Source organism: Medicago sativa, chromosome 3 (genome assembly GCF_051527215.1).
Source record: "Medicago sativa cultivar Bolivia chromosome 3, Bolivia_mono, whole genome shotgun sequence".
Taxonomy (NCBI): Eukaryota; Viridiplantae; Streptophyta; class Magnoliopsida; order Fabales; family Fabaceae; genus Medicago; species Medicago sativa.
The window spans coordinates 44,158,556-44,172,575 of record NC_140751.1 but is presented as its reverse complement, the minus strand read 5'-3'; the positions used below and the strand labels follow the sequence as shown (position 1 = coordinate 44,172,575).

General features: G+C 35.1%; 3 protein-coding genes and 1 long non-coding RNA gene across 4 annotated transcripts; 1 reads left to right on the top strand and 3 right to left on the bottom strand.

Moving 5' to 3' along the window:
- Positions 1 to 1,292: 1,292 nt before the first annotated feature.
- Positions 1,293 to 4,188, bottom strand: LOC146937606 (protein FAR1-RELATED SEQUENCE 5-like). The gene is made up of 2 exons (XM_085749474.1): positions 3,291 to 4,188; positions 1,293 to 2,818 (listed from the first exon to the last, which is right to left on the bottom strand). Exons 1-2 carry the CDS (start codon positions 4,174 to 4,176, stop codon positions 1,293 to 1,295), a joined length of 2,412 nt encoding a protein of 803 aa, XP_085605600.1. The 5' UTR covers positions 4,177 to 4,188.
- A 3,164-nt stretch (positions 4,189 to 7,352) lies between these two features.
- LOC146937605 (uncharacterized) lies at positions 7,353 to 7,906 on the top strand. Its single transcript, XR_015033302.1, has 2 exons — positions 7,353 to 7,474; positions 7,583 to 7,906. It is a non-coding gene; the product is annotated as an uncharacterized LOC146937605 (long non-coding RNA).
- A 4,127-nt stretch (positions 7,907 to 12,033) lies between these two features.
- LOC146937604 (uncharacterized) lies at positions 12,034 to 12,390 on the bottom strand. Its single transcript, XM_085749473.1, has one exon. The coding sequence runs from the start codon at positions 12,388 to 12,390 to the stop codon at positions 12,034 to 12,036; it is 357 nt and encodes a 118-aa protein (XP_085605599.1).
- A 187-nt stretch (positions 12,391 to 12,577) lies between these two features.
- Positions 12,578 to 13,786, bottom strand: LOC146937603 (PKS-NRPS hybrid synthetase cheA-like). The gene has a single exon (XM_085749471.1). The coding sequence runs from the start codon at positions 13,784 to 13,786 to the stop codon at positions 12,578 to 12,580; it is 1,209 nt and encodes a 402-aa protein (XP_085605597.1).
- Between the last annotated feature and the right edge of the window lie 234 nt (positions 13,787 to 14,020).

Genomic DNA, 14,020 nt, shown 5'->3' with positions numbered 1-14,020 from the left:
AGAGTAAGGCTTGACTACAAAGGCCTGAAATCAGTTTACTCTTTTCTGCATAGTTTGTGGTTCATACAAGGTCTGAAACTGATATAATGCAGTGCTATTAAACTGCGGCAACGTAGCAGAATTTTGTTTATGCTTATAACACTGGTTTTCAAGCATTACACAGCCAGGGTGAACATGTGGAAAATCATGGAACAAATCACCTGTTCTATATCTAAAATCCACATAAATTTGAATGCAGTAATAATTCAGAATATGTATAAGGGAACCTAACTGAAGATTTAGAGTTAACATAAAGCACATGTGCCTCAAAAACATGATTTGTGTTTGAGCTACACCCAAAAAGTAGGTATTGAATGGGCCAATGTCATGATCAAAGCATTTGTTCTAGCAGCATGTAAATTAATGATTATACATAGAATAAAACCATGAGCGAAGTTTACCTTGTCAAAACGGGAAACTCAGCCTTGAAGCGAGTACACACAAAGTTTTGTATCTCTTCAACAGATACATTTTGCTGTGTAAAAATCATATAGGAAACCGTTTTACTCTGAAAACCAATATGCTGTGTAAATGGTTTTAGCAAGTTTTACTCTGAAACCATTTTGCTGAGGAAATGGTTTCAGAGCGTTGATTTGCTTTGGAACTATTTTTAACAATTTCTTTGTTTGGTAACTCACTAGTGCACACTGGTAACGTGGTTTTTGTTCTATCTTTCTCCCAAAACAGTTGACCTTGATGTTGTCTGTGTTTGTGAGAGTAACAAAGACAAAGACACCGCACCAATAACTCGTTTCTCAAATTCAATTCCACTCACATTAAACTCAAATTCTAACTTCAGCAAAACGATGTCGTTAGAAGAAGAAGAAGAGGGTTTAATGTTGGGGTTGTAACTTCGCATGTCCTGCACTTTCACTTTATGTTTTCTTTTCGTGTTACCCTCCAGTTTTTACGGAAAGTGACACTAGTTATCCAGAGTCATGGTTTAACTATTATTGATAAATGGTTTTAAATAATGACTATTACTGAAACCATAAGTAGTATTTAATGGTTTTGTTAGTGTATTACATGAAACCAAAATAATTATCTAATGGTTTTGTAACAAACTATAATCATCAATACATAAAAAAAAATGTGAAATGTATAATTTCATTTAGATCATATCCAAAATATAATCATCAATACATAACATTAAAGAATGTGAAAATGTATAATTTCCAATAAATCATATCAAAATAATCAAAATAAAATCTAGTACAAACTTATAACCTAAAAAACCAAACTTATAAAAACAATCAATCAGTGACCACAATCCCCGATAAAGCTTCATCATCTCTCTTTTGTTTCTTCCAATTGATAAGGAATTTCTGCCTTTCTCTAGCTTTTTCATAATCACTTTTAAGTCGCTTTTTTGACTTAATTGGATTTGGTCTTTCTTTGAACTTTGGTGTGGTGGGCTTCACCCCAGCAGATGTTTCACCAACAGCAGCTACTTTTGAAGACTTAGATGGCGTCGGGCCTGTACGAATACCTTTAGAAAGAAGCAACTCCTCTGCCTTTTTTCCAGCTTCAAGAACACCGTCGAGAAAAATTTTAGATGACTCTGGATCTGCACAAAAACGTGTAGAAAGTTGAACTGTAACAGCACAAATTTGTTGATATCGTTGCGCTTGAGTGGTGTCTTCAGTACCACTATTGACAGTCGATTTCAGCTTATCGACAGACGGACGCACATCTCTAGTCCAACGCTTTAAAACATATTGTCCAGGTATTGTCTTCAAAGAATGATATTGCACATGTCCACCTGAGAACTCCAAGATCTTCAAAACATGTCGACATAAGAAGCCCCTGTTCTCAAACATACGACATGAACAACTAAAACTTTTGCTTCTAATGTCAACTGTGACAAGCCTTTCATCAAATCGATCATGATCTTCAAAACTTGGGGAAACGTTTTCTTGAAGTTCTGCATCCAAAACATCAACATTGGAAGGCCCGTTATTATCAGCATCATCATAATTATCACCAACCTTATCAATTGTGAAAACTTTGAAAAACTTCTCAAAGGCAGACCCTTTTGTTGTGTCCTCCTCATAATAGTATTTGAAGGAAAGGTCATACTGCCTGTGAATAAATGCAAAGCAAGAAGGGGTGTACTTGTTTACAACGGACCGCATCAGCTGACTGTTGGGATAATTATTTTTTGTTCTAGTGTTTGCAGCCTTAAAGTCCAACTCAGCATGATTATCCCTCATTCTCTGAACCATAATGTTGAAATGACTAAAGAATCGAACAAGTGAATGGTCTGGCTGTAGAAATCCACGAAGAAAAGCATTGAAAGACTCACTTAACTGAATCGTTTTCAGACCAGCTGTAAACTGTGACTTGACCCAAGCTGAAGACCAATGCATACGATTTGCGTAAGTTTGGACAAGCCACCTAAAGTCTGAGGTAGGCCTTCCATCAAAACAATTTATCATCATCTCCCAATTATAGTCAAAATCTGATTCATCATCTACATTTGAAACCAAATTATTTAACTCATCAAAAAATGCACTGTTTGCACGAGAGCCAAGATTTTTCTTTGCATTCTCTGCCATGTGCCATGAACAAAGCCCATGAAAAACACCTGGAAAACTATTCGGAATTGAACACAATAACGCACTAGCCTGGTCTGTATAAATCGTCTGTGGTTTCTTATTGGACATACACTTCAAGAATGTTTTAAACAACCAATCAAAAGTAGTTGCTGTCTCATCGTACAATAGCGCAACACCAAACAAAACACTCTTGCGATGATTGTCAAAACCAATAAAGGCAGCTGAAATTTAAATTATCCATATCAGAACAAAATAAAACATATATATATAACTTACAGTAAATAATTAGAGAAATCACTAATTTAAGTCCAATCCAACCCTTAATTAGTCATTGCTAGCCTGTAATCACAAATTATAAGAAATCATGCCTCAGCAATGCGTAAACTAAATGATAAAACACACCTAAGTATTCTAATAAGTATGTACTAAAGTTCGATCACACAAGACAAAATGCCTAGGCAGTTCAAAATATAAATTCCAATCAACATCATTTAAGTTTGTCTCAAACCAAATGGCAGAAGCGAGAAAATCCCTAAACAAACAGCATGGTTAAACCCGTGTAGTTCAAATAAGTAAGAACTATAGTCAATCCTAGGAAGTTCAAAATGTACTGCTACTTATAATACACATGCGAGAACAACTTAATGAAAGTAAACAATAATTTAAAACCTGAGAGAAGTAAAAAACACTAACCTAATGGCCGATATTTATTGTTTGTCCGGTAAGTTGTATCAAAACTGATGACATCGCCGAATAGAGAATAATCTAGTTGCATAATTACATCTGACCAAAAAATACTAGCTATGTCTTCTGCAGCATCAACTTGAATATCATAGTAAAAAGATGGTTTCGAGAGGGCTTCATTTCTAAAGAATTCTTGAATTACAGTTGCTTCACCAACCACCATCTCTTTTTGACGAATTGTCATTAGATAGTTCTTTAAGTCTGAAAACTGAAAAGGAAGATTCTCCGTGCCTCCAACTCCTTGACCCATAACTTCATAAGACGTTCTCATCGACATTCCAGCTTTAGAATTTATAAGAGCTAGTTGTCCTTGAACTTCATTTACTTCTCGAAATGATCTAAGGTAACGCGAATGCTCTGGTTTGTGTAATGGATGAAAGTGATCCACATCCCATCTATATATCTTATACACATTCAAAACTTCATCCAGCTTCAAATATATTCCAGCTTTACAACCAACCCTTTCCTCAGGTTTTTCTTTCACTTTCACAAACTCAATAACAAGTGGACTGTCTGCTGTTGGCCTGTTGTTAGGATTAAGTAAACTTCCCTTCTTGAAACCTTCTTTGTTACAAACATAACGCACATAATGTACCTTATCAGATTTCTTGTTTTGTGAATTATTCTTCGACTTCAACATAGTCCTAATAGAAAATCCAGTGTTATATGCATAATTACCATAAAAATCTTCAATCTCTTTAATAGATTGAAAGACTAAAGACTTCCATGATTCTTTATTGTTAGGGGAGTAACATTGAGAACTCTCAGCATGAATCAGTGATGAAGTTTCAACACTCAGTTGTCCACTCTCAGATGAAGTTGATATCAAATCCATTGAAAATAGCAACAAACACTATTAAGAACAAACAACCATTACATATCATAAATTGAAACTACAAATAAAGCAAAATTGAAACTAATTGCTACAACTGAATCACTAAATTTGAATCAACATGCCAAAACCAATATACTGTGTAAATTGTTTTTTCAAGTTTTACTCTGAAACCATTTTGCTATGGAAATGGTTTCAGAGTGTAGATTTGAAAATACAACTGAAGCAAAATTGAAATGGTCTCGACTTGGAATGGTCTCGAAGGAGCTTCCAAGCGAATGCAACCACTTAGTTTCAATGCAGTCTTATTTGTACTTTTTTTACTAACAAACTCATTATCAATGCAGTCTTATTAATACTTTTTTTACTAACAAACTCATTATCAATGCAGTCTTATTTATCATACAATTTCAAAAGTCCATTTCAACTTCACATGCACTTCTATGATCCATATCAATCTTAGTTTCTAACACATGAAGCTTTCACCCTTACCTAAAATATATTAAAGACTTAAAAGGAAATATCATCTTAGTTTTGTCTAAGTCATCACTTAGGCTTCTTAATATTCTTTACCATGCTTGATCTTAAATTTACAAATCAAATTTGAGAATACATGTCTCTACATTGATAACAAACATGTTCAACTATGTTTTTCTGCTCAATTATGTAATGTAGCGAACTAGTAAGTAGACACCACATGGTATGACACAAAAGAATATTAACAAGTTCAGTAATAGAGGATCTTTTCTTCCCACTTTCCCAATGAGACAAGACCAGAGAGGAAACAAACTGAGAGAGGATACACATTTTTCATTCAATATACAAAACGATTAACACATCAATGCATGTCAATTTGTAGATTAAGCATTCAAGATCAGAAAAGTAGACAAGGACTGAAAAAACTACAAACAATAACTCCTTCAATTGAAGCTAAATTGTTCCTTTCATATCATAAATTGATCCTAATATCAACAATTTGAATCAGTAAATTGATCCTAAGAACCGAAAACAACTAACAAATCCGAATTTTGAATCAAACCCTAAATACAATTTACTGATTACCTCAAAATGCAAGGTAAAATTCGTGCAAGCTAACCGGAGCGGCGAGAAAGGATGAATGCCGGTGAAATCAAGCCGGAAAACCACGTCGGAGCAAGCGTAAACGCGAGCAAGAGAGCAACGTTTGAGCAATTGAGCCGGAGCAACGTCGGAACAGTTGAGTCACGCCGTGACCTAGCCGGAAAACCACGTCGGAGCAAGTTCCAGTGCGAGCAAGAGAGCAACGTCGGAGGATTTGAGTCGGAGCAGTTGAGTCGCCGTGACCTAGCCGGAAAACCACGTCGGAGCAAGGGTCAGGGCAAGCAAGGTAACGTCGGAGCAGTGGATTGCAAAAACGCGTGCGAGCAAGAATGATTTTCTGCAATCAAAGTGTGGGTGTGAGGTGTGAGCTGTGAACTGTTAGATTAAGAATGATCTGATGGTTTACAAGTCCTTATGCATGGTGCATATGTTATGGCTTATGCACCATAACTTTTGCCGATTTTCAGGGGGTGTGGTTATGGTGCATAAGGAGATCCTTATGCACCGTGCATAATTGCTTTCTACACCCAACATAATTGCTTTCTACACCCCAAGTGAAAGTTTTTTTTTTAATTTTTTTTATTTTAATTTTTTTTAAATTTTTTTTAATTTTTTATTTTTTATTTTTTTTTTCCAAGTGAAACCATAAAACATGAAGAACATTAATAATTCATTATAATTAAAAAAAAACATTTTTCATTGATTTAGTTGCTGATGATGTAAAACAAAATACCTTCAAAACCAAAATAATTGTCTAATGGTTTTGCTATGGGTATGGTTTCTGTGAGTTGTACTTCAAAACCATTTTGCTGTGGAAATGGTTTCTGTGAGTTATACTCCAAAACCATTTTGCTGTGGGAATGGTTTCCGTGAGTTGGACTCCAAAACCATTTTGCTGTCGAAATGGTTTCTGTGAGTTGTACTCCAAAACCATTAGATGTACTTAATGGTTTTGAATTTTCTTTTTCATCAATTCACACCAAGAAACCTTTGCCGGAGAAGACAGAGGAGACAAACCCATCGCAAACACAAAGTCCATTTTCGAAAATCAATATCTCCATTGTTCATCATCAAAACCTCTGGTGCACGATCAATAATTTCTAAGGACATGTTGAATTTTGCAATTTTTTACCATAAAGGATTTTCTGTTGTGCGATAAGAACCATTGTTCTGTAGGATTCATCAATTAATTCGAATCTGTATCAATATCTATCTATTTCGCCGATCCTTTTTTTCGATTCTGATTCCTTGTTTAAGAACAAATTAATTCAAAATTTAACGAGGGTTTCTCTTAACTTATCGATTCTGTCGATTCCGAACCAAACCTGTATCAAATCGAAATCTGAATCCTGATTTTCGATTTTGGGATTGTTTATGTCTCGCGATCAAAACGCCTTTGGAACCATCAAATTCTGCTGCGCAAATCACCATATTGAACCGGGTCACACCATGGATCAATCTCGACCCGTTGACGCAATCGGGCGAAGAAGAAACAGTTTAAGAAAAAAAAAACTGTTTATGGTTGTGAAGCACAAGATTATAACACGTGTCCCTGATCCGATGGTTGTGATTAACTTATGCATGGTGCATAAGTTATGACTTATGCACCATAACTTTTGCCATTTTCAGGTGCCAAAAGAATAAAATAAGAATTAATATCATTGTATAATTGTTATATCATTGTAATAATTGTAACCAAAAAAAAGAAGGGTCTTTATTAGAAGATCCACGATAAGAGAGAGAAAATTAAAATGTATGTGAGAGAGAGGAATAAATATTATGATGCGGTGCGGACAAACTATTGTAATATCCTGTCAATTTCATAGTATATGCCATAAATATATAAGACATAAATATACTATTTAAAAGTAAGGTCAATTTCTTGTCAAAAAAATTCAAGTTAATTTTATTTTATATAGGTAGATATTTGAAAGTATTGTCCATAAAAAAAAATATATATATTTTAAGAGTAGTATGTTATAGATATAAGTCAAAGGTATTTAATGATCAAGGTGGCTCACCATTTTTTTATTTGATTTTCTATTAAAAATTTTAAAAAACATTTCATATATATACCCACACCCACTTGTCAAAAGAAAGCCAGGATCATTGTCTATATAAACATACTTGTAAAGAGTATATTGTATGTAAAAGATGGAAACCGCAAAGATATCTTCTGTTACGATGGCGTTCTTGTTGGCTTTTTTTATCATTGCTTCAGGTCTAAAATCAATATAATGAGGGTTTGAAATTTGTACATTAACCAATTTACCTGTAAATTCTTTCATCTATTGTTCTAATTATGTTCGTGTATTATTTGTGTATGTAGATATGTGTATGGAATCACAAGCCAAGAGAGAATACTGTAACAAAGATAGTGATTGTCATAAAGAAAAAATACCAGAATGTCACATGTATATTGCATGTGTTGCACACGAGTGTCAATGTGTTCATCTTCAACCAGCCTTCACTGAAGAAATTCCTATTCGAGCACCCTCGATTAAACACTGAGTAATGGGATAATATTGTGAAATAATAATTGTGTTTGGTTGAGAATATTAATAATGTATAAAATAATTATAAATGGTTTGTTGTTGCAACATATTTTGTGTTCCAATATTATGAAATGAAATAAAACAGGTTGGGTTGGCTATTTTAGTTTCCTTTTGGTTGATATTGATAAATGGAGAAGATCCAAACTCGGATAGAAGTTGGGTTCTAATTTTCATTATTGAATTGATGTTTTCCAATAAAGACCTCTCTCTTTGTAACTTTGACAACTAAAATCTGCACAAAACAATACATCGATAGTAATTGATGCGAATGTGAATTTGTCGGATTTTAATTTGATTGATTATGTTAGTGATTTGCCATTAAAACATGATTTGATTCCGACAAAAAAAATTAATTTGATATGTGTGCTTTTTTAGAAATTAAATCAAGACAAAAACAAGGCATTAAAGTTACTTAACTTTTTTTTTTTTAAGGAATTAAAGTTACTTAACTGTGTTGTGGGAAAAAGAATTGACAGAATTTCTTTTATCAAATTTTCAAGTTAAAAACAGCATTTAAGAAATGGTAGATTTTTAAAATAAATTAAAATAGTAAATTTTTTTAAAAGAAATGGTACAAGAACTGGTTCAGCAACTTTCAGCACTGAATGCGTGACTTCTGTTATTTTGAGATCTTCCTTAACAAGTTCATGGATGATAAACTAATTTGGAAAGTGGAAAGCATGTTATGTACTATGTTAAAAGTGCTTATCATCTTTGTGTGGAAGAGTTGGTGGACACCTCTCATATTAGGCGTCTGGACTTATGGTCAGGTATTTGGCGGGCGCTTAAATGTTCCCTCTTCTTGAACATTTGGAAACACTACAATTTAAAATCCTTGCAAGATTTAACAGAACTCTGCACACAGGTGATGGAGAGAAGAAGACATCATTTGACGGAAGATTGGATGCTAGCTAACACTACAAAGAAATGTACTTGTCGGAACCGAACCCATACCAGCGTGACCAGGGCCGGCCCATAGCCCGTCGAGGCTGGGCTATGGCACTGGGCCTCGATTTTTTGGGGGCCCAAAACATTTTTTTTTAATGTAAGGCACTTAATTAATATTTATATATAGTTAATGCCCAAAACATTTTTTTTTTAAATATGTAAGACTCTGCCATTTCTTGTCACCAAGAGACTTATCTGCTCAAGCACGCAGACGAGAGACTTTCTAAAATGTTTACACAACTGTAAACAAGTTAATTTGTTCTTACACTAGATTTAACAATGACATTGTAAACTAAACAAATGAACAGACTCCTTAAGATTTCTAAGATATAAACTTGAAAGATAAAATCAAGTGTTTGCGCTATTTGATTTGATAGAGTAATGGACCGATAAAATAGCAGAGTCTTGTTACTTCTTTTTCAGGTCTTCAGCTCCTTATATAGGCAGTGAAATGAGAGACGTTGGAGAAGAGTGCCAGCACTAATAGAGCCGTTGAGAAGTTTCAATCAAGAATGTTGGCCCTTTGCCTGATATGGGTAATTCCGTTGAAAAGTCCTTTGAATTTCCTTCGCTGAAAGAAGAATTATATGTTGCATTCTCTTTGTTCTTGAGGTCCTTTGTTTGTTTGTACATGTAGAGAGAAGAAGACAAAGAACTGCTTTATCAGATACTATGATAAAGACAGCTCACAAAATAAAACAAAGCTTACGTAGATTCTGGGTCCCTCAGATCCAAGTATGCCAGTCAGCTTCTGAGTCTGATGTCCTACACAAAATCTGTTAAGATATCTCTCCAGCTTCTGTGAGGCATCCTTCTTATGATGCTCTTCATATGTTCATTCTTCATAATAGACTCATTCTTAGATTCTGCACACTTGAACATATGTTAATATTCTAATTGTTCTTCAATACTTTGTTCTCATCAAAATCCTATAGGACTTGTATGAACCATTCTTATTCTAACAGTGTATGCAATAGTTATTTACATTTATTATTAATTGATTTTTCGGTACAATTTTGTGTTTTATTGGTAATGATTGTGGTTTAAATGATAAAACATTAAAAAAAGATTAAAAAGAAATCAATTTTCAGAGTCAACACTGTTAATGAGAAGAAATTTTTGAAGAAGTCAATGTAAATTCAAGGCACAATTTTTTTGGTCAATATTTTAAATGACAAAAAAATTCCATAAAAAAAATATTAAAAGAAATCAAATTTCAAAACCATCCATGTTAATGGGAAGAAATGTTTAACGAAGTCAATATAAAGCGCTCGGGTCAGATGGATTCCTGCACGCTTACTTCTAATGGAATATGGTGAATGATGATTTATGCAAGCATATTTCTAGGCTCTGTCTAGGGTGGGAGACCTTAATAGGTCTCCTACCATGAGCAAGTTAGATATTTTTTTTTTGTTGAGGAAAAGTTAGATAAATTTTTCTTAGCCGTTGGATTATGAATCTCTATGGATCTTATTATATGTTGTCAACACCCAACACTTTCTTTTACTTCATTATCATTTTCTCTCTCCAATGAACACTTTCGGATTCTTTCTTTCTCTCTCAAACAACTCAGATCTGCAGAACCAACAACAAAGGAGCTTGCATCATTGATGGGGCAGTGACAAGTTTAAGATCCATAGAGATAATAGGAAAGCAAGTTATAATGATGAACCAAATGAAACCATAACTATTTTCATATCCTTGTGTTGGATGATAGAAACTCAAACAGTGCGGAGAGGGCCGCTCCCGCAGTGATAGTTTGTACCAAAAAATATGGGAAGAAAATAATAAACTCTTTAATGGTTGAAAGATTTGATTTTTTGTTGTAATTTGTATGAGTTGTTTTCTTAATTGCAGAAGTGTCATTCTTTTGCAGATTTAATTTTTCATTTTAATGGTTATGAAAGTGTGAATCCTGTTTGATTTATTCCTCATTACATGTCAAAGATGTGTTCTTTTACCTTTAATGAATATAAAAGTGTGAATCTGAGGGTTAGTTTATTTATTGAGATATATGGACAATTATTTGAGTTTAAGAACACAGAATGGGGAAGGAACAATTTGGTTTATAAATGATTGAGAAATCTGCACCAAAAAGTGTTGATAGCTTGATATTGTGAAAGAAAGAAAAAAGTGAAGGGGTATGAGATTGCAAGAGGGAAGGAATTGGAAGCTTAGACGTGGTGGCGGATGTAACTGGATCAAGATGAGTGTAAAAACAAAAACAAAATCAAGTGTGGTTGGTTTATAGTATAATCTCGTGAGCATGATCAATCTAGTGGTTCTGAAAGGTGATGCAAGGTTGTTTAAAAAAAAATAAGGGGTGATGCACGGTAGGAGACCTATTAAGGTCTCCCACCCTAGACAAGGCCATATTTCTAAGAAAATTGATTTTCTGACATTGAATACTTCCTATTGACACATGTAAATTACCTAATAGCCCCCAGCGGCAGTTAACAGTCGCTCAAGAAACCGGAAGCAGTTAACAACCGTTGGCACCAGCGACAGTTAACTTTCGTTCACACCAGCGTCTGCAATGTGATTTCCAGCCATTTTGGCATGTTTGTACCTGTAATTTAAAACGGAAATTCCGCATGAAATCAAACCGAAACAACAACATCCAGCAATCACAAACATCAACATTTCATGATTTATCAATTATTCGGTAACATTACACAAAACCGATAATGCGTTAACGTTTCACAATTGTTTGAAATTCGTCAAATGTTCCGCATTATGCAACACATTACACATAAAGTACATTAATTTATAATAAATGTGAAACTCAAATATATATATATATATATATATATATATATATATATATATATATATCACCCAAAAAAATTGGTCATTACATTATATATCCAAAAAAAAATCGTCGGCGCGTATCGACCAAAAAATGGATTAACACCGACCAAAAAGTGTCATATTTCATCTAATAAATGTAAATCATCTAAATGTTCCAGAACATCTTCATATTCGATGTTTGCTTTAACCGGAGTGTCATCAAACATAATAGGATTGTCTTGATTTGTTGCTTTTTTTGGTGGAACCGGTCTCTCTTTGTCCTCAATCTCCATGAGTGTTTGGAAACGATTGTGTTGATCCAAGAATTCATGACCCCATGTTGCCGCCTCATTGCTCCTGTGATTTCTCCACTCCGTGGATGATGGAGGTAGTGGGCAACCATCTTTCAACGAAAGAAGGACAAAATGATTTGGGATTAAACCAAGGCAAATCATGTTGCTTTTTCGGGTTAACCGGAGGCTTACCTCTAAGTGGGAAAAAAAGTCTCGGAGACTCCAATATCAAGGGTAGTCATCTCTACCACCGGCCTATTGTAACAAGATGCCACGATGTGTCCCATATTCGGCAGTGTCAACCATTTGTCGGGAGGTGCAAAACTACTAGCATTTTTGGGAGGATACAATCCATCCAAGATGTAGTCGTAGCGGGGCTCGCTTGCATATATCTCGATGTATTTGCTCCTATGCTCTTTTAACTCTTTAATAAGTGCTCTCCGCACCATAACATGACTTTCTTCCGTCAAACTCATGGATTCAGCTATAGCCCTAAACCCACAATGTCCATCACCAATAACATCAACAATTATCTCAATGTATGGTCTCATGACTTTTGGCATGTAATACATAGGACTCGGTGGATCATAATTTCTTGAAACCGAGATAGGCTTAGGAACCGGAACCGGAGAAATGCCAATGTGAGCACCTTTTCTTTTAGGTTGTGAAGATTTTTTTCGTGGTGAAGATTGACTTTCCGGATGTTGAGAATCAATAGTCTCCCACGAAGATGGGATCCTACGTGTTGTTTTTGGTGTAGTTTTGTTTTTTTTTGGGAGCTCCTTTGGTTGGCACCTTTCTTGGAGGTGATGACAACAATGTGGTCTCCGGAAACGCTAACAACCGCAAACCCTCTTTAATTTCTAGTTTCATTTGGAACGGAACTCTTTCGAAACGTTCTTGAATACCACGCCACTCCTCCGCGACCGAAAAAAAATCTTCATTACTTTCTTCTTCACCCATATACAACTTATGCCAATGGGGGTGTATCTCATCCAATCGAATGGGCTTGTTGTGACGGATTTTCATAACAATGAAGCATGCACAAGTTAGGCCATACGACGTCCTTTGAACACAACCGCAAGTTTTCTTCTCGATGCACAAGGTTTTCTTAGCACGCTCTTCTTCCACAAAAATAAAGTTCATGGCTTGTCTAGACATGTGACCGCCCAACCCGGAGTACAAAGTGACATCTTTGTATCTATTTTCCAAGACCGTAACGCTCCTACCAAACGATGATTGTATCTCCCCGAATTGGTTTGCCAACATATCATCTATTTTTTCCCAACAAGTGCCCAAATCACCCTTGGAGGTGGACAAATATTCCTTCACCACACCATGAGCTCCTTCAACTCTATTCGTGGTCCTGCACCCAAGATGTAAGACAAGGTCCGTCCATGCCCTCACTAGTTTGTCCTTAAAAGGCTTCAAAATGGTAGTTTCAACATAGTGAAGAAACTTTGGATAATCCTTACAAGCATCTTGGAATTCTAATAGATTGCCCGCATATAACTCTTGAGTAGGAGATTCAACCAATTTTTCCCAGGCATCAAATATGGTATCAACTAACTTACTATGCTTCTCCTCGTCGACAATCTTCTTTTGCCCATCCACCACGACAATATTTTGTTTAACTTTACAATCGGTGATGATTCTTGATCTAGCATTTTTGCCAACATGAAAATAACAAAGTATTGCACTACTATCGGGGAGAACATTTTCTACGGCATTCATCATACACGTTTCTCTGTCGGTCACTACCACCTTAGACATATCACTATTTGGTCCAAGAAGTTTAAGCAACATTTGCAAAGCCCAAGTAAATTTATCCTCCTTCTCAGACGTCATAAATGCAAAACCAACCGAATATGTCAAATAGGTTGAGGTGACTTCAACTATTTCAAACAAAGGCATCCTATACAAGTTGGTTTTGTACGTGGAATCCATTATCAAAACAGTCGGAAAATTGTTAAACAACTTTACCGATGTTGGATGAGTCCAAAATATGTCTTGAACGGTTTGACTTTCCTTTTTTTCTCTTACGTAATAAACATATCCATTCTCTTCCAACTTTGAGATTAGAAATTGCATCTCCGTCAAGTCACCCCTTTTTGCCTTTTTGAATTTATGACGTTCATTGTAGACTTGCTTGATATTTGTCATGGACTCTTTCCTTTTCTT

What these genes read in the sequence shown, in the direction of transcription:
- LOC146937603 (XM_085749471.1), bottom strand. Translation starts at nt 13,786, where the DNA reads ATGGATTCCACGTACAAAACCAACTTGTATAGGATGCCTTTGTTTGAA.
- LOC146937606 (XM_085749474.1), bottom strand. Translation starts at nt 4,176, where the DNA reads ATGGATTTGATATCAACTTCATCTGAGAGTGGACAACTGAGTGTTGAA. An exon ending in CAATAAATATCGGCCATTAG is followed by an intron (nt 2,819 to 3,290) that starts GTTAGTGTTTTT and finishes TTTAAATTTCAG; the next exon opens with CTGCCTTTATTGGTTTTGAC.
- LOC146937604 (XM_085749473.1), bottom strand. Translation starts at nt 12,390, where the DNA reads ATGAGACCATACATTGAGATAATTGTTGATGTTATTGGTGATGGACAT.